A 22,585-nucleotide genomic window follows, 5' to 3' on the forward strand; every position below is an offset into this window, starting at 1 on the left:
GCCTTGGCCCTCAGCAGGGCTGTGTTTATCTCAGGCCCGCGGAGACCTTTGTGCGTGCCTGACTTTTTGACTTCCATTGCAGTTGACAATTTTGAGTTCTCCTAGCTGATACAGCAGATGGTGAATACAAGAATAAAAGTCGGCCTGAGTTGAGGTGTTGGACTTGGCTGCAGGCTTGTTCAGTGCCTGGGATGGGCACTCAGGTGCCGAGACTGGCGTGGAACGGGGTTGCAGGCACCCCGGACACCAGAGGCCCTTTTCATTCCTTAGTAACAGTTGGGACTGCCAATGCATTGGTTCCCCTGAATTTGAAAAGAGAGAGAAATAGCCTTTCCAGTTTTTTCTTTTCCCCTTTAATCCCCCAAATCTGGAGGCTAAGCAGGAGAGTCACAGTGGTTCCTCCACCCCAGAGCTCTGCTAGCCCGGCCAAAGGTGGCCAGCAGCTGGGAAGGGCTGTGGTCTTTTCTGCAGAAATGGCTTCCTGGCCTGTGGCCTGGGACATGGCAGAGGTGGGTATGGGGAAGGGAAGATTTGTTGGAGTTGGGGCTGCTGGTGCAACCAGGAGGTCCTAAGCTAGGGGCTCCCATTAACCCAGCATCCTAACTACAGGTCCTGGTGGTCCCAAACAGGTCTTGTGCCTGGTGCTTGTGCCAGACGGTACCTGCGGAGGCTTCCTGGGTTATTTTGTGTTCTCTGGCAAAATAGCCCCTGGTTACTTTTGTGTGATATCGAGGAAGGATGTTGTTCAGCCTCACGTAACCTGAACGTTCCTGCTGCTGTGGTGGAGGAGTGTAAGAGGCCCGTGGAGTCTTCCCTCACCAGCTGTGGTAAAGTTCAAAGGCCTCAGGACTTAGCCCCACAGGTGCATGGACTCGCAAAGTTCAGCCTCATTCCTGAGCTGGTATTTCTGGCCAGCTCCTATGTGCCAAACCCCACACGGCCTCACTGATCTCTTCTGGCAGCCCTGGGGCAGGCCCTGCCATTGCCTGTCGCCCCACCTAACCCTTGGAGGTGGTCCCCAATCTCAGTGCATCAAGGGAGAGGCCAGGAGCTGTTTGTTCACATACTACGGCTCACTGCAGCCTCGAACTCCTGAGCTGAAGTGATCTTTGCACCTCAGACTCCCGAGCAGCTGGGACTACAGGCGGTTTCCACCACACCTAGCTGGTTTTTAACGGTTTTGCCATGTTGCCCAGGCTGGTCTCATAACTTGCAGGCTCAAGTGATCTGCCTGCCTCAGCCTCCCAAAGTGCTGGGATTACAGGCATGAGCCACCACGCCCGGCTGATTCACATTTTTTTTTTTTTGAGACTGAGTCTCACTCTGTCGCCCAGTGGCATGTAGTGGCGCGATCTCAGCTCACTGCAACCTCCGCCTGCCAGGTTCAAGCAATTCTCCTCCGGAGTAGCTGGGACTACAGGCGCATGCCGCCACGCCCGGCTCATTTTTCTATTTTAGTAGAGATGGGGTTTCACTGTGTTGCCTAGGCTGGTCTTGAACTACGGAGCTCAGGCCGTCTGCCCGCCTTGGTCTCCCAAAGTGCTAGGATGACAGGCGTGAGCCACTGCACCTGGCTACCAATTCACATTTTTTACTTTCTATGTGAAATTCATCATCAAGTGAGGATTTGCACTCGGGACAGTTGGACCCTGGGACTCCCCCAGCCCTGCTCCTCCCCCCAGCCCTGCTCCTCCCCCCAGCCCTGCTCCTCCCCCCAGCCCTGCTCCTCCCCCCAGCCCTGCTCCTCCCCCCAGCCCTGCTCCTCCCCCCAGCCCTGCTCCTCCCCCCAGCCCTGCTCCTCCCCCCAGCCCTGCTTTTCCCCCCAGCCCTGCTCTGTTATCTCTTAGGTGGTCTCTTTGAAGTGTTCCCTGGTAGATTCATGTGAGAGAGTCTGCCTCCTTCTTTCAGATATGTTTCTCCAGGGCAGGGACTGCATTCGCCTTGTGCTGCACAAAGTAGGAGCAGGGTAGGTGTTGGAGCAGGCGTCCTGGAAGATGTGGGGTCTGTTGTCAGGGTGGTCACAGCTATTGCCAGGGAGTTAAGGTCCTCTTATCTGAGAGCTGTGGTCACTGCTAGGTCTCAGTGCATGCTGTGGGAGAGGGGTCACCCTCCTGGATGGGCCGTGGCCCTCGTGTGTCTCTCAGAGCCAGTGTCTCTAGGATTCAGGTGCGGGACGAGCAGGGCGTCTCTGCGGAGTTGCTGGGTCCACCAAGCACCAGGGCTGCAGACTGCCTTGAGCAGGGATCATGACCAGGTGTTTTCACCTTAGGGCGGCAGGTAGAAGAAAGGTTAATTACTAATTTGGCAAAACTACTTCTGCAATCGCTGGTTCCAGGCAGTAGTAAGATTTGGCAGTTGACAGTTTGATGGAGTTGACATTCTTCACTGTTTTATAAGGCATCATCTTAGAATGTAGGGTTTTGCACTGTCTTGTCAGATGGGAAGTGAGGCCATCCTGGTTTCTGAGCCCCGTTAGGGTTTGTTGTCCAGGGGTTTCCAGACAGCAGTGGCGCTGACAGCCACTTTCCCCCGTTGCTGTGGTACATGTGCAGCCCACAGTGGTGGTGGGAGCTGAGCTCCAATGCAAGGAGGCCCTGAACTCGAGGGCAACTCTGGCCCCCTACTTCCCGGCCTCTTGTGCGATGCGCTTTCCTCTGATCATGGATGGAACTTGGACTTGGTGGGAAACAGAGTGCTGCCGGGCCGGCTTCACTGCCTCGCTGGATTCCTGACTCACTCTCCTAGGACAGGCCTTTCCTCCTAGAGTCGCCTGGGAAACAAGGTCAATAGCACTGATGAGAAATGAACCACGTGCACATATCTCCTTTCTTATCTGGGACCAAAGTTTGAGGCCCTGGTGTGGAAGGAGGAGCGTGTCCAACTAGATTTCCCAAGGCTTTGTACGGCATCCTGTGTGGTTTCACAGTGACCTTGCCGAGTGGGAAGGGCAGGGGTCCCGGCTGACGGGTCAGGGCCTTGAGCAAGTGGCCTTGGGAGCCGAGGGGTGGGCCTGGCCTCTGTGCCTTCTGCCTCCTCAGCTCTGGGTACCACTGGGGACTCAGCAGCACCCTGGTGGATGGGGTTTGGGTGCGGTCAGAGGAGCCTCCAGGCATCCCAACAGTGGCCAGCCTTGGCAGGGAGAGCACCCTGCCTGTCACTGAGGCCCCTCTTGTGCCCAGCTGATAAAGCCCGGCTCTGCCTCAGCTCAGGATGAGGCCATTTTGTTTGTATATGGTGTTGCGATTCCTCAGGAGCATTGCAGTTTTTTGAGATGGAGTTTTGCTCTTATTGCGCAGGCTGGAGTGCAGTGGCGCGATCTCGGCTCACTGCAACCTCCGCCTCTCAGGTGCAAGCGATTCTCCTGCCTCAGCTTCCCGAGTAGCTGGGATTACAGGCGCCCGCCACCACGCCTGGCTAATTTTTGTATTTTTAGTAGAGACGGGGTTTCATCATGCTGGCCAGGCTGGTCTCAAACTCCCGACCTCAGGTGATTCGCCTGCCTCTGCCTCTCAAAGTGCTGGGGTTACAGGCGTGAGCAGCTATGCCTGGCCTAATTTTATATTTTTAGTAGAGATGGGGTTTCTCCATGTTGGTCAGGCTGGTCTCAAACTCCCGACCTCAGGTGATCCGCCCGCCTCAGCCTCCCAAAGTGCTGGGATTACAGGCGTGACCAATTTTTTTTTTTTTTTTTTTTTTGTTTAGTTAAAAACAAATTTTTATTTTCTGGCCGGGTACAGTGGTCAGCTAGGATCTGGCTTTACGGGTAGCTCTGTAAATGTGAATCATGTGTAAGGCTTACTGGTGAGGGTTGTTCTGTGGGTGACCTCTTAGGGCTCACCCTTCACGTGCTGTGGCGGTGGATGTGACACTGGGACACTGGGGTGTGGCCTGTGGGGATACTGCTGAGAGTTGTTCTGTGGGTGATATCTTAGGGCTCACCCTTCACGTGCTGTGGCGGTGGATGTGACACGGGGATGTGGCCTGTGGGGAGAGGTCATAACTCTTCAGAGGGTTCTTTGCAGCCTGGGACAGTTTGGAAGTTCCTTGGCTCTTCTTTCTTTCAGAGCTGAGCTCAATGTGCAGCAATGGATGACGACAGCATGGATGAGCTTGTGGCCCGGAGCCCAGGGCCGGATGGACGCCCACAGGTCGGCCCTGCGGACCTGGCAGGTGACTTTGGTGAGCTGCCCAGCGCCGGGTAGGGGCGTCCCCAGGAGGAGCAGGGTGCCTGGTGTTTCCCTTTGGAGGTCGTCTGTGTGTGTCACTTGTCAACTTTCAGTCTAAAAAAATTATGCTTTGATTTTAAATTGCGGAAGTAGTATATTGTTTTGTTTTATTTTTAATGCAAACAACACAAATGTTGAACGAAAGGATGTTCCCTTTCCTTGCTTGTGCCCCCACCTTGCCGGCCCTGGGGAAGCCGTTAGCCGTTTGGCAGGTGCTCCTGATGCCTCTATGCCTGTGCAAAGCAACCTGCTCTCTGCTGCATGGTCTTGACGCCGCCCTGCGGCCTGTGTCTCACCCTGGTGTCTAGAAGAAAGCAGCGAGGGCAGCAGTGGGGACTCTGGGGACGACAGTGACAGCGAGCATGGAGATGGCACAGATGGAGAAGACGAGGGGGCGTCTGAGGAGGAAGACCTGGAAGACAGATCTGGTGAGACAGCTGGTGTTCACGCCGGCTCCTGTGTTTCCTCTTGTCGTGATGGGGACAGCCTTTTATAACACATCCTCGGTGAGAGTGCTGTCACCACAGCTGGCCATGTCCCCGCGGTCACCTATGGTGAGGCCTCATCTTCAGCTGTGGTGACGGCTCACTTTATTTGTAGTCCTTCATTTCTTTTTTTTTTTTTTTTTTTTTTTGAGACAGGGTGTCGCTCTGTTGCCCAGGCTGGAGTACAGTGGTGCCATCTCAGCTCACTGCAACTTCTGCCTCCCGGGTTCAAGTGATTCTCCTGGCTCAGCCTCATGAGTAGCTGGGATTACAGGCACGCACCATGACACTTGGCTAATTACTTTTTGTATCTTTAGTAGAGACGGGGTTTCACCATCTGGTCTGGAACTCCTCCTGACCTCAAGTGAGCCACTGTGCCTGGCCTGTAGTCCTCCTTTTTTTTTTTTTTTTTGAGACGGAGTCTCACTCTGTCGCCCAGGCTGAGTGCAGTGGCGCGATCTCGGCTCACTGCAAGCTCTGCCTCCTGGGTTCACACCATTCTCCTGCCTCAGCCTCCCGAGTAGCTGGGACTACAGGCGCCCGCCACCAAGCCTGGCTAATTTTTTGTATTTTTAGTAGAGATGGGGTTTCACCGCGTTAGCCAGGATGGTCTCGATCTCCTGACCTTGTGATCCGCCCACCTCAGCCTCCCAAAGTGCTGGGATTACAGGCGTGAGTCACCGCGCCCGGCCTTTTTTCAAGACGAGCCTGGCCAGCATAGTGAAACTCCCTCTCTACTACAAATACAAAAAATTAGCCGGGTGTGGTGGTACACGCCTGTAATCCCAGCTACTCGGAAGGCTGAGGCAGGAGAATGGTGTGAACCTAGGAGGCGGAGGTTGCAGTGAGCCGAGATTGTGCCATTGTACTCCAGCCTGAGCGACAGAGCGAGACTCCATCTCAAAGGAAGAAAAAGAAATTCTGGCTGCCTGGGCGCGGTGGCTCACGCCTGTAATCCCAGCACTTTGGGAGGCCGAGGCGGGCGGATCAGGAGGTCAGGAGATCGAGACCATTGTGGCTAACACGGTGAAACCCCGTCTCTACTAAAAATAGAAAAATTAGCCAGGCGTGTTGGCACGCGCCTGTAATCCCAGCTACTGGGGAGGCTGAGGCAGGAGAATTGCTGGAACCCGGGAGTCAGAGGTTGCAGTGAGCCAAGATCGCCACTGCACTCCAGCCTGGGCAACAGAGCGAGACTCTGTCTCAAAAAAAACAAACAAAAAAACCCCACCAAAATTAGCCGGGCATGGTGGTGCGTGCCTGTAATCCCCACTACTCAGGAGGCTGAGGTTGGAGGATCGCTTGAGCCCAAGAGGTCGAGGCTGCAGCGAGCTGAGATCACGCCACCACACTCCAGCCTGGGCCACAGAGCGAGACTCTGTCTCAAAAAGAAAAAAAATTCTCAGCTCACTTACAATTGGCTGATGGTTGTGCCCTTGAACTTCTTTTGAGAGAACAATGTTCTAAAGGGCAGGTCTGCGCTGGGTGTGGTGGCCCAGGCTCATGGTCTCAGCTACGCAGGAGGCTGAGGTGGGAGGACCCTTGAGCCCAGGAAGTTGAGGCTGCATTCCAGCCTGGGTGTTGGAGCGAGACGCTATCTCAAACAAAACAAAAGGGAGACAAGTCCGTGGGGTGCGCTGGTGGTACCTCCTTCCCTGTCCCCTGTTGCCATCACCCTCGGTGGTGCACAGCCTGTGAGGCCACCAAGGAGGCGGCCCTGCCCCGGCCCTGCTGTGTTTGCTTCCTCAGAGGGAGGCCGAGCTCAGGCTCAGAACTTTGTCTTTCCACTACTTTCCTTCTGATATCACCCTCGGGCTGGAAAATCCGTGGTCCTCAAGTGGCTACTGTGATCTGTGTGTAGCAGTCTTTCTGCATAGCCCTGTGGTTATCAGGGTTAGAATGTTCCGGAAAGGTAACACTCCTGTTTGAGACTGTTGGTAAGGGAATGGCACTCATGGTCTGAGCCAATGTGTGTTGGCCGTGTCCTTCCAGAGTTCGATGTTTAGCTCTGCACGTGCTCTGCGGGTCTGCTGGGTCTGCAGGTCCTGAGGGGCTTCCCTGCTCACTCCCAGCATCAGGTTAGGGCTCTGGTTCATCTGTAGCAGGTCTCCGCACCAGTTCTGGCATTGCCAGGGCTGAAAGCGTGGGCCGTCAGGGCCGCCAGGTGACTCTGTCCTTGAGATCCTGAGGGCACATTGGATGCCAGAGACTCTGGGTTGGGGGCTGGAGTGAAGGTGGCGGGAGCCTCAGCAGGGCCCCCACCATGTCTGCGCTCACCTTCTAGCGGCAAACAGTGCGCCAAGCAGCAGCTGGGGGACAGGGTCATAGACACTGAGAGCTGTGGGCGTCCAGGGGAGGGGCAGGCTCCATGGACCTGGGGTCGGGGAGAGGCTTCTGGAGAATCCAAGCTGCCACCTGAGGGGCAGGAGGAGGTGGCTGGGCAGAGGCGGCAGGCCAGGGCAGGGGGCTGTGAAGAGACAGAAGGTTTACAGAGACCTGGAGCCCCTGAGGGCTGAGCGCCCTGAAGGAAGGGGATGGGAAGGCACTGGAGAGGTGTTGGTATAGCCAGCCACTGTGAACACTTCTTTTTATTTCTCCAGGACCTTTTTTTTTTTTTTGAGACCGAGTTTCCACTCTTGTTGCCCAGGCTGGAGTGTAGTGGCGCGATCTCGGCTCAATGCAGCCTCTGCCTCCCGGGTTCAAGCGATTCTCCTGCCTCAGCCTCTTGAGTAGCTCGGATTACAGGCGCGCACCACCACGCCTGGGTAATTTTTGTATTGTTATTCGAGATGGGGTTTCACCATGTTGGACAGGCTGGTCTTGAACTCCTGACCTCAGGTGATCCACCCGCCTTGGCCTCCCAAAGTGCTGGGATGACAGGCGTGAGCCACCGCGCCTGGCCAGGACTGTTTTCTAAACATGAAGAAGTAGCCAGTGGGTCCCTAACTGGTGGGAAACATGTTGAGGAGGGAGTTATTCCACGAGCAACACCCATGTTGCTGGGGCTTGGGAGCTTTCGTTCTCATTGCTTTTCCCACCCTGGTGTTTCCTGCTGGAAATCACTTGTTAACACTGCCCTTTCCAGCTTGAGGTAGTAGCTCTTGCCAGCTTGAGGTAGTAGCTCTTTCCAGCTTGAGGTAGTAGCTCTTCAACTCTTTTTTTTTTTTTTTGAGGTCGAGTCTCGCTCTGTTGCCCAGGCTGGAGTGCAGTGGCACGATCTCAGTTCACTGCAAGCTCTGCGTCCCAGGTTCACGCCATTCTCCTGCCTCAGCCTCCCAAGTAGCTGCGACTATAGGCACCTGCCACCGCGTCCAGCTAATTTTTTGTATATTTATTTATTTATTTTTGAGACGGAGTCTTGCTCTGTTGCCCAGGCTGGAGTGCAATCGTGCAGTCTAGGCTCACTGCAACCTCTGCTTCCCAGGTTCAAGCGATTCTCCTGTCTCAGCCTCCCAAGTAGCTGGGGTTACAGGCACACGCCACCACACCAGGCTATTTTTGTATTTTTTGTAGAGACGGGGTTTCACCATGTTGGCCAGGCTGGTCTCAAACCCCTGACCTCAGGTGATCCACCTGCCTCAGCCTCCCAAAGTACTGGGATTACAGGCTTGAGCCACCACGCCTGGCAATTTTTTGTATTTTTAGTAGAGACGGGGTTTCACTGTGTTAGCCAGGATGGTCTCTATCTCCTGACCTCGTGATCTGCCACCTCAGCCTCCCAAAGATGCCGGGATTACAGGCGTGAGCCACCATGCCCAGCCAGTAGCTCTTCAACTCTTAACATGAAAGATGGGAACTTAAAACTCTTCTGCTGCCTCCCTCGCAGCTCTCACTTCTCCCAGCCTCTTCAACAGTGTAAATATTCCTGTTCTGGGTGTGTCTTTCCCTTTGCCAGATAACAGGGTCCTGGCAGTGATGCCCCAGTGCTGGCAGGGTCCTGCCCACATGCGTGGAACCGGGAGGGTTTCGGGCCTAGGAGGAACCTGCCACCCACACCGAGTCTCCTCCTCTTCCCATGTGAACTTGTGTTCTGTTTACTTTAGTGTTGTTTCATTGGAGTTTGGTAGAAAGAAGATAGCAGTGCACGTATGGGCTCTGCCGTGTTGAACTCGGAGCGTCTCCCTGCTCCCTGCTGGTCAGGGTGTAGCCTCAGAACCGCTCCGAATTGGCCAGAACGGTTGTGGTTAGTGGCCCAGTTAGGAGTCTGTGCTCTGCCTCCCACAGGGAGGAGGAACAGGCAACCTCAGAAGGAAGTCCCGTCCGCGGGCAGAGGGTTTGTGGTCCTCATGCTTTGAGAAGGGGGCGTTGGAAATGGGGGCTGCTGTCAGGGGGCTGCTGCACTGAGGGGCTCGCTTGGAGGCTCTGAAATGAACCTGATGGTCTCTGGGACCTGTGCTAGGCCCCAGGGCTGCCCTGCCTCTCGAGGTCTGCCTCAGCCCCAGGCTCAGCTTAGAGGAGCTGGTCTGGCACTCAGGACGCTCAGCTTCCCGCCCCTCGGTGCAGGGCACCCGAGGCTTCAGGTTAGGTGCAGGGCAGGGCTCCCAGGGTTGTGGATGTGCTGAGCGTGGACGTGGAGGTAAGTGGCAGGAGCCTGCGGGGAGGTGGGCTGTGCATTGCCGACCTGGTGTCCTGAGCGCAGCCTGGGCCCGCTTGCCTCCAGTGCCGCGGTTCACGCTGCCCGTCCTGCTTGCACCAGCTGGCATGTTTCCTTTCCAGGTTCCGAGGATTCTGAAGACGACGGGGAGACATTGCTGGAGGTAGCGGGTACTCAGGGGAAACTGGAAGCCGCTGGCTCTTTCAATTCTGATGATGATGCAGAGAGCTGCCCAATCTGTCTCAACGCATTCAGAGACCAGGCGGTGGGGACGCCGGAGAACTGTGCCCATTACTTCTGCCTGGACTGCATTGTTGAATGGTCCAAGGTGAGTTCACCTCTGGTTGGGTTCTTCCTCCCTTCAGGATGGCCTCCCTGTTTATAGGTGACCCAGCCTGTGTTCAGCCTCTTGTGAGGTTCTAGTTGTCTGCTCTGCGGCTGACCCTGGGGCCACAGGATTGAGTCTGGCTTGGTCTTTGCTTTGTGAGCACCATGGCTCTTCGGGGTGTGGGTGAGCTCATGTGAGGCGTTTGTGGTGTATCAGTCAGGGGCAGGAGAGAGGACGGCCGTGGGTCTCCCAGGACCAGCTGCAGAAACCCTGGTTAACGTAGGGGCCATCTTGGCCTGCAAGCCAGAGGCAGGTGTGCTGTGGTGCATGGGCACTTTGCTGCCTTGACATGTGGTTCTCTCAGTTGATACAGAAAACACCGGTACGATTTGGCATTCATTCACAATACCTGGCATCAAAAGGGACTGTCCTTAAAACAGGTGAATAGAGTTTACCGTAAACGTGCAGTGTATTTTATATTTCAAAATGAACTTTTAGAAGCAGTCAGCTCCCCCCTCCCTTTCTGAATATTGTGAAAAATGTCAGAAAAGGAGAGCTTGCAGTCTGAGGATGACTCATGAGTCCCCGACGTCCGTACTCAGGGCTCAGCTCCGACACCGCTACCTCTTGACTCCCTCCCCTCCCTGCAATTGCACCAGCAGCCCGTGCTGTCCCCGGCTCTCTTCAGGACCGTGACCTCACCCAGGGTTCCTAGTGACTGGGTCCTCCTGTTCTGTTTCACTGAGTAGCTGATAATTGCCTGTATGCTTAGTTTGAAGCAGGACCCAGACATTGCTCATGCTGCTGGTGGTGGCAGGCTGTGGCGTCACCCAAAGTCTGGCTCTGGTACTTCCTGTTCCTGTTCTGTTGTGGTGGGTCCACAGCCCACAGTAGATTCAGACTTAGACTTTTCTTTTTGTTTTTTTTGTTTTTTTGAGATGGAGTTTTGTTCTTGTTGCCCAGGCTGGAGTGCAGTGGCGCGATCTTGGCTCACCACAACCTCCACCTTCCGGGTTCAAGCGATTCTCCTGCCTCAGCCTCCCGCGTAGCTGGAACTATAGGTGCCCACCACCACGCCAGGGCAATTTTGTATTTTTAGTAGAGACAGGGTTTCACCATGTTGGTCAGGCTGGTCTTGAACTCCCAACCTCAGGTGATCCACCCGTCTCGGCCTCCCAAAGTGCTGGGATTACAGGCATGAGCCACCACGCCTGGCCATTTTTATTTATTTTTTTTTTTGGAGATTTTTCTTTTGGCAAATGAAGCTTTCATTTAAATTGAGGAACAAGATACAGTGTTTGCTATGTATTTTCTGTCTGGCATTTATTAGATAAATATTGGGCAGAAGAGGGCATTTGCAAACAAGTTTGTCAGTATAGAAATCTTACAAATGGGACGGGGTGCAGTGGCTCACGCCTGTAATCTCAGCACTTCGGGAGGCCAAGGTGGGTGGATCATGAGGTCAAGAGATCAAGACCATCCTGGCCAACATGGTGAAACCCTGTGTTTACTAAAAATACAAAAATTATCTGGGCGTGGTACCACGTACCTGTAGTCCCAGCTACTCGGGAGGCTGAGGCAGGAGAATCACTTGAACCTGCGAGTTGGAGGTTGCAGTGAGCTAAGATTGCACCACTGCACTCCAGCCCGGCGACAGAGCGAGACACTGTCTCAAAAAAAAAAAAAAGAGAAATCTTAAAAATGAACTGTTAAAATGCTGCTTAGCAAGATTACTGGATACAAGGTTAATAAAGATTAAAATTGTGTTTAGAAATAAGTCATAAAGAGACGTGTAAGACATTTAAAGAGCTTTTCTAACACAGCTGTGACTGAAGCAAGGCCCCTTCCCTTTCGAGACATCTTGCTCCGTAGAGAGGTCGGGGATGCTGATTCCGTCCTTCCCAGCAGGAGTTCAGGGTGCTTGATGTGTTGTGAAGTCAACACAGGAGGACAGGAAGGCACCAAGAATTGCCAAGATAGCTTTGAAAAGGGGAGAAATTGCCTACTGGATATTATGATTTATAAAACTACAGGGATTGAACTGGAATCAGTCCAGGAATGGAAACCAGTCCCAGGGGTTTTGCAGGGGCTTAAAAGAGACCTGGACATACTCAGGGGGAGACAGGAGGTGCCTGTGAGGCAGATCAGCTGGGGGCTGCTCACAGCACACACACGATGCTGGATGGATTCAAGATCTTGAATTAGAAGCAAAACTGAACCTTTGAAAAGAAAGCATGTGTAGCTCTGTGATAAGAAAAGGGAAGGATTTCCTAAACAGTCTGAGAGAATGTTTGCAAACGGGCACGGAGCATGTCAGGCTCAGCCTGAGAGAGTGTCTGCAAACAGGCACAGAGCGTGCGGGGCTCAGCCTGAGTCTGCAAACGGGCACGGAGCGTGCGGGGCTCAGCCTGAGAGAGAGTCTGCAAATGGGCATGGAGCATGTGGGGCTCAGCCTGAGAATGTCTGCAAACGGGCATGGAGCGTGCAAGGTTCAGCCTGAGAGGGTGTCTGCAAACGGGCACAGAGCGTGCAGGGCTCAGCCTGAGAATGTCTGCAAACAGGCACCGAGCGTGCGGGGCTCAGCCTGAGAATGTCTGCAAACGGGCACGGAGCGTGTGGGGCTCAGCCTGAGAGAGTGTCTGCAAACGGGCATGGAGCGTGCGGGGCTCAGCCTGAGAATGTCTGCAAACGGGCACGGAGCGTGTGGGGCTCAGCCTGAGAGAGTGTCTGCAAACGGGCACGGAGCGTGCGGGGCTCAGCCTGAGAGAGAGTCTGCAAACGGGCATGGAGCGTGCGGGGCTCAGCCTGAGAATGTCTGCAAACGGGCACGGAGCGTGTGGGGCTCAGCCTGAGAGAGTGTCTGCAAACGGGCACGGAGCGTGCGGGGCTCAGCCTGAGAGAGTGTCTGCAAACGGGCATGGAGCGTGCGGGGCTCAGCCTGAGAATGTCTGCAAACGGGCACGGAGCATGTGGGGCTCAGCCTGAGAGAGTGTCTGCAAACGGGCACGGAGCGTGCGGGGCTCAGCCTGAGAGAGAGTCTGCAAATGGGCATGGAGCGTGCGGGGCTCAGCCTGAGAATGTCTGCAAACGGGCACGGAGCGTGTGGGGCTCAGCCTGAGAGAGTGTCTGCAAACGGGCATGGAGCGTGCGGGGCTCAGCCTGAGAATGTCTGCAAACGGGCACGGAGCGTGTGGGGCTCAGCCTGAGAGAGTGTCTGCAAACGGGCACGGAGCGTGCGGGGCTCAGCCTGAGAGAGAGTCTGCAAACGGGCATGGAGCGTGCGGGGCTCAGCCTGAGAATGTCTGCAAACGGGCACGGAGCGTGTGGGGCTCAGCCTGAGAGAGTGTCTGCAAACGGGCACGGAGCGTGCGGGGCTCAGCCTGAGAGAGTGTCTGCAAACGGGCATGGAGCGTGCGGGGCTCAGCCTGAGAATGTCTGCAAACGGGCACGGAGCATGTGGGGCTCAGCCTGAGAGAGTGTCTGCAAACGGGCACGGAGCGTGCGGGGCTCAGCCTGAGAGAGAGTCTGCAAATGGGCATGGAGCGTGTGGGGCTCAGCCTGAGAATGTCTGCAAACAGTCATGGAGCGTGCAGGGTTCAGCCTGAGAGGGTGTCTGCAAACGGGCACAGAGCGTGCAGGGCTCAGCCTGAGAATGTCTGCAAACAGGCACCGAGCGTGCGGGGCTCAGCCTGAGAATGTCTGCAAACGGGCACGGAGCATGTGGGGCTCAGCCTGAGAGAGTGTCTGCAAACGGTCATGGAGCATGCAGGGCTCAGCCTGAGAGAGAGTCTGCAAACGGGCATGGAGCGTGCGGGGCTCAGCCTGAGAATGTCTGCAAACGGGCACAGAGCGTGCAGGGCTCAGCCTGAGAATGTCTGCAAACGGGCACGGAGCGTGTGGGGCTCAGCCTGAGAGAGTGTCTGCAAACGGGCACGGAGCGTGCAGGGTTCAGCAGTAGGGCTCCTCTGGGAACCCCAGTCCCACCATGGGAGGTGCTGCCGCACACCCCTGGAGCTGGTCGGTAGGAGGGCACCCCAGACTCCAGAGGTGGGGGTGTCACACGTACAACCTCAAAGGCCATGTATTCCTGGGTGTTTACCCAAGAGAAACAGGAGTGCGCCCACACGAAGACACGTCCATTCACCACGGGGGAATGGACACGTGGACCATTTGTGTGTCAGTGTCTCTCCAGTGCTAGGGAGGGCAGAATGCCATGAGTGGAGTCCATGCTGCGGCTCCAATCCTGAGAAACCCCAGGGAAGACGCACCTAACCACACCCCTGAGACAACAGGAAGAAACAGTCAGGTGGGAGAGGGAAGGGCCCGAAGACCAGGGTGGGGACTCCGCAGGTTGTATATTTGTCAGAGCCGATTGAATTATTCAGTTAAAATCAGTGTTTTCTTGTGTATGGTGTACCTTAATAAAGCCAACATAAAGATCTTATGTGGGTCAGAACACTATTAATAAAGGCAAAAATAAATTTGCAACATATACCTGACTGTTATCCATACTATGAAAGTAAATTTTTTTTTGAGATGGAGTTGGGCTCTTGTCACCCAAGCTGGAGTGCAGTGGCGCCATCTCGGCTCACCGCAACCTCAGCCTCTCTGGTTCAAACGATTCTCCTGCCTCAGCCTCCCGAGTAGCTGGGGTTACAGGTATGCGCCACCACACCTAGCTAATTTTGTATTTTTAGTAGAGGCGGGGTTTCTCTGTGTCAGTCAGGCTGGTCTCGAACTCCCGACCTCAGGTAATCTGCCTGCCTCGGCCTCCCAAAGTGCTGGGATTACAGGTATGAGCCCCTGCTCCCGGCCTATGAAAAGAAATTCTAAAAATTTACTAGTGAATGTCCAACAATCTTTTGGAAAAGTTAGCAGAAGACTTGAACGGGCTCACCGCAGAGGGGCCTGTGCACAATGCCGCCCCCACGCCTGTCCGTCCTCCCTTTATTGTTCTTACTTGTCACTGAGAAGCTACGCGTTCATGGAGCTGCTCTTTCCTCCCCGCCAGGGCTGGCAGCTCTGCAGGGAGGCAAGGCTCGCTGTGCTCCCTCCACAGCCGTGTTGCCAGCAGCTTAGTGGAGGGCCTGGCACATGGAGGCATTTAGCAGATACTTGATTTTCAGTGTAAAAGAATTTTTGATCTCTAAGTGAAAGTGATTGACAAGATTCTGATCCTGTTTTTATTTCTCACAGAATGCCAATTCCTGTCCAGTTGATCGAACTCTATTTAAGTGCATTTGTATTCGAGCTCAATTTGGTGGTAAAATCTTAAGAAAGGTGAGTGTGGACGCTGCTGTGGAGGCCCCAGCCGTGCTTCTATCCCGGCCCTGTGGGACAGAGCATGCTTTCCAAAGTGGGCTTGCTCTCCTGAAATGAGGGTTGGTTAAATGCTTCATAGAAATCAACTCAAGTGCCCCTTGTGGCCATGAGCCCTGTCTGGGGGGTTTGGGGTCCGGGTTGGGGGTTAGAGGCAGAGATATTGCCAGCTCCTGGGATATCCCTTCGACCCCACCTCTGTACCCATCACATCTGGGAGCAGTGCTCTGGCCCGTCTGCTCAGAGCTCTTTATTTTTGAGACACCATCTTGCTCTTTCACCCAGGCTGGAGTGCAGTAGCACAATCACAGCTTACTACAGCCTCAATCTCCTGGGCTCAAGCAATCCTCATGCCTCAGCCTCCTGAGTAGCTGGGTCCACAGGCATGAGCCACCACACCCGGCTGTTTTTTTTTTTTTTCCCGAGACAAGAGTCTCGCTCTTTTGCCCAGGCTGGAGTGCAGTGGCACAATCTCGGCTCACTGCAAGCTCTGCCTCCCGGGTTCACGCCATTCTCCTGCCTCAGCCTCCCGAGTAGCTAGGACTACAGGCACCCGCCACCACGCCTGGCTAATTTTTTGTATTTTTAGTAGAGACGGGGTTTCACCGTGTTAGCCAGGATGGTCTCGATCTCCTGACCTTGTGATCCACCCACCTCGGCCTCCCAAAGTGCTGGGATTACAGGCGTGAGCCAACGTGCCCAGCCTTTTTTTTTTTTTTTAAGAGGCAGATCTTGCTCTTCCGTGGCAGTCCAGCACCTGCTGCCTCGCCCTACTTGATTACTCCACTTTGGGGCCGCAGGGCTTACCCGCTCCTTTCCGTGCATCATACTTTGCTTTCTGTTGAATACTTTCCTCTTAGATCACCACCCTGAGATGGTAGAAAACATAAAAATGCCTGTGTGCACGTCGAGGGAGACCCTCTGGGCCTGTGGAGCCCACATGGGAATCTAAGGCAATGGATGGATTCTGGATTAACGCGTTTCACGCTGGGAAGGGACCGCGGGGAGTTTGGGTCCTGTGTGGTGGTGACCGACGATTCTGTCCTAGATCCCAGTGGAGAACACCAAAGCGAGCGAGGAGGAGGATCCGACCTTCTGTGAGGTGTGCGGCAGGAGCGACCGCGAGGACAGGCTTTTGCTCTGCGACGGCTGCGATGCGGGGTAAGGGACGGTTGGAAGACTGGCACACGTGCCCTGCTGCGTGCAAGGCGGGCCAGGCGCAGGAGGGGTGCAGAGCCTCTTCGCTCTGTGAAGTCTGAGTCCCAGCACCTGGAGCTGTGCTCACCACCCTCGGCAGCGCGGTTCAGTCGTGCGGGCCTTCCTGTTACACTCATTTACACTTCAGTCTTTCCCCAAAAAACATTCTGAGGCTGCCCACAGAAGTGCAGGTAATACATCAAGACAAAAAAGAAAACAGCCAGACAGGAGGCTGTGGGGCTGGTCAGCCAGAGGGTGGGACGTGTCCTGGTCCCGGCCTTTGTGGGGGAGGGGTGGCTGTGCCTGCATCCATCATTCTGGCTGCCTTGGTCCCTCACCTTTCACCCTGCTCCTCCTTCACCCTCTGGTGCATGTCCAGTTATGCTGCACCTGCTGCTCTCCCTGGCACAGCTGAGAGCGCCTGCTCTGGCCCTGTGTGGCCCTGGCTTCCCGGGAGCCTGTGACACTTGTCTCCTCATCCCTGCTTTGTGTCGTTGGCTGTAGGCAGATGCCCCCTTCCCCCTTAGCCTCCTGCGAGGGGCTTTCCCTGTTGATTTGAATAATTTTTCTGCCGTGAAATTATGGAGAGAGGATTCTGGAAATCTTTCCCTTGTTGAAAGAACCAGTGAGGCTGCTCGATCTGGGGCCTTCTCTTGGGTGGGAAGTAGCTGGGTCAGGGTTTGGACTACGGAACAGCCGGAGCCAGGAGGCCTTGACGTGCCGCGGCTGGAGCCGCACCGAGGACGGGCTCCTGGTGAAGGCCTTTGCTCTGTGGCGGGTGGTCCCGGTCGTCCCAGCTTTGACTCGTCCTTGAGCACAGCCGCTTGTGCCCCCACCTGTCACCTCGTTGTTAGCCACATACCCAGGCCTCTGCTCCACTCACGCTGTTGTTGGTGCAGGAATCGCTGGCTGTCCTTTTGCAGACACTGCAGGGGCCTCCTTGGGGGTCCTGCAGGCAGCCACCACGTTTGTCTCATCGTCAGTTCGCCCTCCTTGTGGCCTGTGGGAGTACAGGGGCCTTGCAGTGCGCTCCGCCGGCCCTTCCAGGTCCCCAGCCCCTGCTTGGTCCTGCCCTCTGCTCCCAGCAGCCGGGAGATAGCCATGCCTCTGCTCACATTCGCAGACATCTCGCCTTTCCTCCTTTCTTACGAGTCTGAGCCTAAATCCATGTTTCGTGAGTTTCCTGAGTGCTCTGCCCTGACGGTCCTCACCTCCTCGGGGTTCCTGGGAGCGTCTGCTGCCAGTTGCCCCGGCAGGCACTGAGTTGGTTGCTGTGAGTCTGAAGGGCAGGGCTGCTGCCTTGACTATCCCAGCAGCCTGGTCATTGCAGCCCTGGGCACAGTGCTTATTGGCTGTTGATTACTGACTTACACCGTGAATATATGCAGAATGCTTAAAAAGGAGAAAAAAGGTGGAGGGGTGGCTCAGCACTCCATGCCCATGTGTAGGACTGGTCCTCTTTACCTGTGGCTGCGGCCACTCTGGGCATGTGAAGGAAGGGCGTGGGCTGGCCTGGAATCGCTGGACACGGCCTGAGAGGCCATGGCATGATAGAGAGACCTGGTCCTGGTCGCCACAGGCACCGTCTTGGGCAAGGCCCTCATCGCAGGCCGGGGCCGTGAGCCTTCTAGTGGCTCGAGGGCAGCTGGTAGGCCAGTTTTCACGCACAAAGCCTGGTTTTCCTGTTAGCTTTTATTTTACTCATTTACTTATTTTTTTCAAGGCAGAGTCTTGGTCCGTCATCCAGGCTGGAGTGCAGTGGCGCCATCTTGGCTCACTGCAACCTCTGCAGCGAGTCACTGCAACCTCTGCAGCGAGTCACTGCAACCTCTGCAGCGAGTCACTGCAACCTCGGTTCAAGGTTCAAGTGACTGTCCTGCCTCAGCCTCCTCAGTAGCTGGGATTACAGGCACGTGCCACCACACCTGGCTAATTTTTGTATTTTATGGAGAAACGGGGTTTCACCATGTTGGCCAGACTGGTGTGGAACTCCTGGGCTCAAGTGATCCGCCCACCTCGGCCTCCCAAAGTGCTGAGATTAAAGGTGTGAGCCATTATGCCCAGCCTAGTTGTAGTACCTTCTAACAAGGCTCTTGGGAATGTTTACAACTTAATTAAAATTTTTTATTATAAATTACATTTACGAATTTGATATATTGATTTTCTTTCTACCTACACTACTTGAATTACTTGGCAGATAAAACAACGCAAGTACATAAAAACCCTGGTGGATCTAAAACATTAAAACTGATCAATATAACAATTCTCATACTTCTAAACATTTCCATACTGTTACAATTTGCAGTCTGCTAAATTTTCAGTTAAGTCTGACTTAAAAATCACACGTCTAAAATTACTCAGTTCCTCATGTCAAAATGGAATCACAGTAGGCCGAGGCGGGTGGATCACCTGAGCTCAGGAGTTCGAGACCAGCCTGGCCAACATGGCGAAACCCCGTCTCTACTAAAAATATAAAAATTGGCCGGGCGTGGTGGTTCACACCTGTAACCCCCGATCCTTGGGAGGCTGAGGCACGCGAATACCTTGAACCTGGGAGGCGGAGGTTGCAGTGAGCCGAGATTGCGCCACTGCACTCCAGAGAGACTAAAAACAAAAAACAAAAAAACACTATCTGTAGATACACTGACATTACATGAAATAAGATACAGTTTCTGATTTTTTTTCTTTTTTAAGTTACAATCTAATTTAAAAGTGTGTGTTCACCAGGGAGGCAGTGCAGGGGCTCACTGAGGCCTGTTAGGTGTGGCCCTCCCCTCCCTGGGCAGGTCAGATCTGAGCACCTTCAGCTGCAGGGCCACCAGGCTCCCTGTGCAGGTGGAGCCATGGGTGCCTGCACCGTAGCTGGGCAGGTCTCGGCAGCCCTCCTTGTCCCCGTGCTCGTATTTAAACTTGCAGCCAATCTCCTCTTCTCGGGGATGAGTGTGGGGGACACAGGCCTGGCCTGGCTGTGGATGGGTGCCTGCCGGGCGCAGAGGGGCCTTCTGCTCGGGCCTCAGGTGAGCCGCAGCCTCCTCCAAGGCTGCTGGAGCTCAGTGGTGGGAAAGTGGGTTGGACCTTTTCAGACTTTGGAATTCTTTGAAAGAAGGTACTGCTCATCCTTGCCTTTGTCCCCAGAGAATTTGTATAAGAGCAGATGTTAGGGGACCTAGTTAGGCTCTTGGGGTGCCCCCACCCGCCACCCCCCTCTGCTGGCCTGGCAGGGCGTGTCGTGTGCCCGGGGCAGTCGGCTTCTCTTCCTGCATGCCTGTCTCCTGTCTTTCTTGTATGGCCCTAGCAAGGGCCACACAGCGGACACCTTCTCATAGGTGCAGGACTCTTGGGAGAATGGGTTTACTCTTGTTTAACTCGTATCTTAGATCCTAGAACAGTTCAGCCCGTGGTAAGTGGTAGTTAAGTTCAGTTGAATTCAGGCTCAATTTTCAGGGAAATCATCAGCTTGACTCCCTTCCCTTGATTGTTTTTGCCTTGCTCAGGGCTGTCTGGGGTCTTTGGGATGAAGTTTCAAGGATCTTTGCATAGACTCCCGAGCCTCGGCTGCTTGGAGGGGCACACATACCTCATACCAGTGGCAGCACTTCCCAAACTACCTTCCCGGAAGGCTCGATAGAAACAATTGAAACATAGTTTCCTTTCAGCAAAGAAACCTTCGCCTTCTTCAGTGGCTTGGTGTGAGGTGCAGTGTTTGAACCGTGGGAGTGAGGGTGGGGGAGACAAGCTCTCTGGGAAGGGGGCCCCACAGGCAGCACCTACCGCAGGAGCTCAACATGAGCCACTGTCGTCCTCTGGGTGTGTGTCGTGTGTCGCAGCCAGCTCAGTTGCTGTCAGGATACCACAGGCTGGGCAGCGTAAACCGCAGGTCTTCCTTTTCTTGGTTTTGGAAACTGGACGTCTGAGATACCAGCAGGCCTGGTTCCTGGGGAGGCCCCCTTCCTGACTTACAGACGGCCGCCTCCCCACTGTGACCTCACCTGGCCTTCCCTCATCTAAGGACACCAATCCTATAACCTTAAAGGTTCCATGTCTATCTGCTGTCACATCGGGGGTTAGGGCTTCTTACGAATTTTGGGGGGATGCGGGTCAGCCCATAACAGAATGCATCGCAGACTTGGGTGCCATCGGAGGCCTGCTTTGTGGTCCCCTCACTTGAGGAGGTTTGGGAAAGCTGTGAGCAGCACCCGGATGCTTTGGCCCTGCTCTCTCCTGTAGGTACCACATGGAATGCTTGGACCCCCCTCTCCAGGAGGTGCCGGTGGACGAGTGGTTCTGCCCGGAATGTGCTGCACCTGGTGTTGTCCTTGCCGCTGGTAAGGACACTGCTCCCGTCCCAAGGCGCACATGGGCCTTCTCACTGTCCGCTCTGCGGTCCCCGGGGTTAGGTTTGGCTGCTGTGTGGGGAGGACATCTAGGGCTGTCTCAGGGGGGTTAGGGTTGGCTGCGGTGTCGGGAGGACATCTAGGGCTGTCTCGGGCTCATCTTCTCAGGGATGTGTGTGGGGTCCATTGGCTGGGGGGTTCCGGTCCTCAATGTTAGGAGCACCAGGCTCCATGAGCAGCCCTGGGTCCTGTGCACAGGTCAGCCCGAGCCAGGGCTGCTACTTGGCCGGCAGCCACAGGGGGAGCCGTTGGGGGAAGCGTGTGGCCTGTGAGTGTGGCACATCAGCCCTGGTGGTTCTTCCCAGATGCGGGTCCCGTGAGTGAGGAGGAGGTCTCCCTGCTCTTGGCTGATGTGGTGCCCACCACTAGCAGGCTTCGGCCTCGAGCAGGTAGGACCCGGGCGATAGCCAGGACACGGCAGAGTGAGAGAGTGAGAGCAACCGTGAACCGGAACCGGATCTCCACTGCCAGGAGAGTCCAGGTGGGTGGCCCAGCCCTGACGCCAGTCGCAGAACCCCAGCTGCCCAGAGTGATCTCAGCAGTCTGGGTGGGTGGGAGGGGTGTCGTCGGCACTGTGGGGTCCGCCCGGCCCCGGTGGCTGATGTTCTTCGGCCTGCTGAGGGGAGCAGGTGAGTGCACCCCAGGGTGACCCCAGCGGCCCAAGGTGGGGCTGCCTCTGAGCACCTGGAGCCAGGTATTGAGGGGCAGGTGAAGCCTGGCCCTGGGGGTGGGGGCTCTAGGAAACCCCGCTTGTTCCCCAGGCCCCATGCCAGCACCACTCCCTCTAGGCACCTGTGAGCACCTTCCTCTTGCACTGGACCTGGTGCTAGGTTTCAGGTGCTCCCTGCAGCCTCGGTCCTGACAGCAGCCTTTCCCTGGGCATTGGACAAGCAGGAGGGTCTGGGCTGTGGGCATGTGGTGTGTGCCCTTGGCAAGCCTAATGCTGAATTTGGAGTGGACTGAGAAGGCTGGGTGGGGAGGGGGCTGTCCCTGTCCAGTGCCCTGCCCAGTACCTGCGCCACCCCCGTCACAGTGACTGGTGTCCTCTTGTGTGCCCCTGGGATGCTGTCTGTCCCCCACCCTCCTTGCCCCCGTGGGAGTGCTTGGCAGCCTCTGGCAGGGGAGAGGAAGGCCGGGCCGTGGCTGCTGCAGTGGCGGGTGGGGAGGCTGTCCTGCTTCTCTGGCTGCCATTGCGGGCTGTGTTCTGGGCTCCATTTGGGGTCTGTGCTGGACCGGCTGAGGCCCCAAGGGCATCTGACGGCACCGCCCCTTTGCCTGTAGCACACACCAGGGCACCTCGGGTCTTCCCTGCTGGACGAAGCCATCGAGGCCGTGGCGACTGGCCTGAGCACCGCCGTGTATCAGCGCCCCCTGACGCCGCGCACTCCCGCCCGACGGAAGAGGAAGACAAGTAAGCCTGAAGGGACGGACTCTCCCGCCAGCCACATGCTGGGACCCACGCCCGAGGTCCACTCACTGCTTCCCTCAAGGCTGTGGGCATTTCCATTTCTTCTTTCTGCAAGTTAATCTTCTCAGCTGAAAACACTACACAGAAGCCGCGCCGGGCCCGGGAGGTGTGGGTCTGATGTGCCGATCTGTGACCACGCTGCCTCTGGCATTGTGTCAGGATGATGCCGGGCTTCCCGCATTGTTCCCCTCTGCTTTCTGGAAGGATTGCATCCTGAAGTTTATGGAAGCAGTCTTGTCATTTTTGCTGTAAACATTTGTCAGAATACGCCCTGAAGCCATCTGGGCCTGGGCTTTTCTGTGGGGGCCGAGTTGAGATCAGTGATTTCACGTCTTGTCTTGCTTCTGCCCTGTTCAGGTTTTCAGTCCTTTTCTCTGTGAGTTTTGGTAATTTTGTCCCAGTGCTGGTTAACTTTGATGACTTGGTTCTCAGAGGTCCACTGTGAAGTGACTAATTCTCCCTTAAAATTAACGGGCCGCTCCTGGGGAGAGCCGTGGACTGCACCTTGTCAGACACCCCCGGCGCTGGTGCGCGTGCACATTTGGCTCTCAGAAGAGCATTCCCTCTCCCTCGT

The 22,585-nt window shown here is 55.5% G+C and overlaps 1 protein-coding gene across 16 annotated transcripts in view; it reads left to right on the top strand.

Moving 5' to 3' along the window:
* PHRF1 (PHD and ring finger domains 1) overlaps positions 1-22,585 on the top strand; it is a 39,268-nt gene that overhangs the window by 3,685 nt on the left and 12,998 nt on the right. For 7 of the 16 annotated variants that reach the window (XM_055093911.2, XM_055093921.2, XM_055093909.2 and 4 more), the window contains 8 exons: positions 4,065-4,179; positions 4,535-4,654; positions 9,428-9,633; positions 14,830-14,913; positions 16,001-16,113; positions 20,377-20,474; positions 20,849-21,024; positions 21,825-21,954. In XM_055093911.2, coding sequence (XP_054949886.1) covers positions 4,086-4,179; positions 4,535-4,654; positions 9,428-9,633; positions 14,830-14,913; positions 16,001-16,113; positions 20,377-20,474; positions 20,849-21,024; positions 21,825-21,954 — 1,021 coding nt within the window. In that variant the 5' untranslated portion in view covers positions 4,065-4,085. The remainder of the gene's footprint in view (positions 1-4,064; positions 4,180-4,534; positions 4,655-9,427; positions 9,634-14,829; positions 14,914-16,000; positions 16,114-20,376; positions 20,475-20,848; positions 21,025-21,824; positions 21,955-22,585) is intronic. The other 9 variants (XM_055093910.2, XM_055093917.2, XM_055093918.2 and 6 more) reach the window with 4 other exon arrangements.

The sequence above is a fragment of the Pan paniscus genome, chromosome 9 (assembly GCF_029289425.2).
Source record: "Pan paniscus chromosome 9, NHGRI_mPanPan1-v2.0_pri, whole genome shotgun sequence".
NCBI classification, from domain to species: domain Eukaryota; kingdom Metazoa; phylum Chordata; class Mammalia; order Primates; family Hominidae; genus Pan; species Pan paniscus.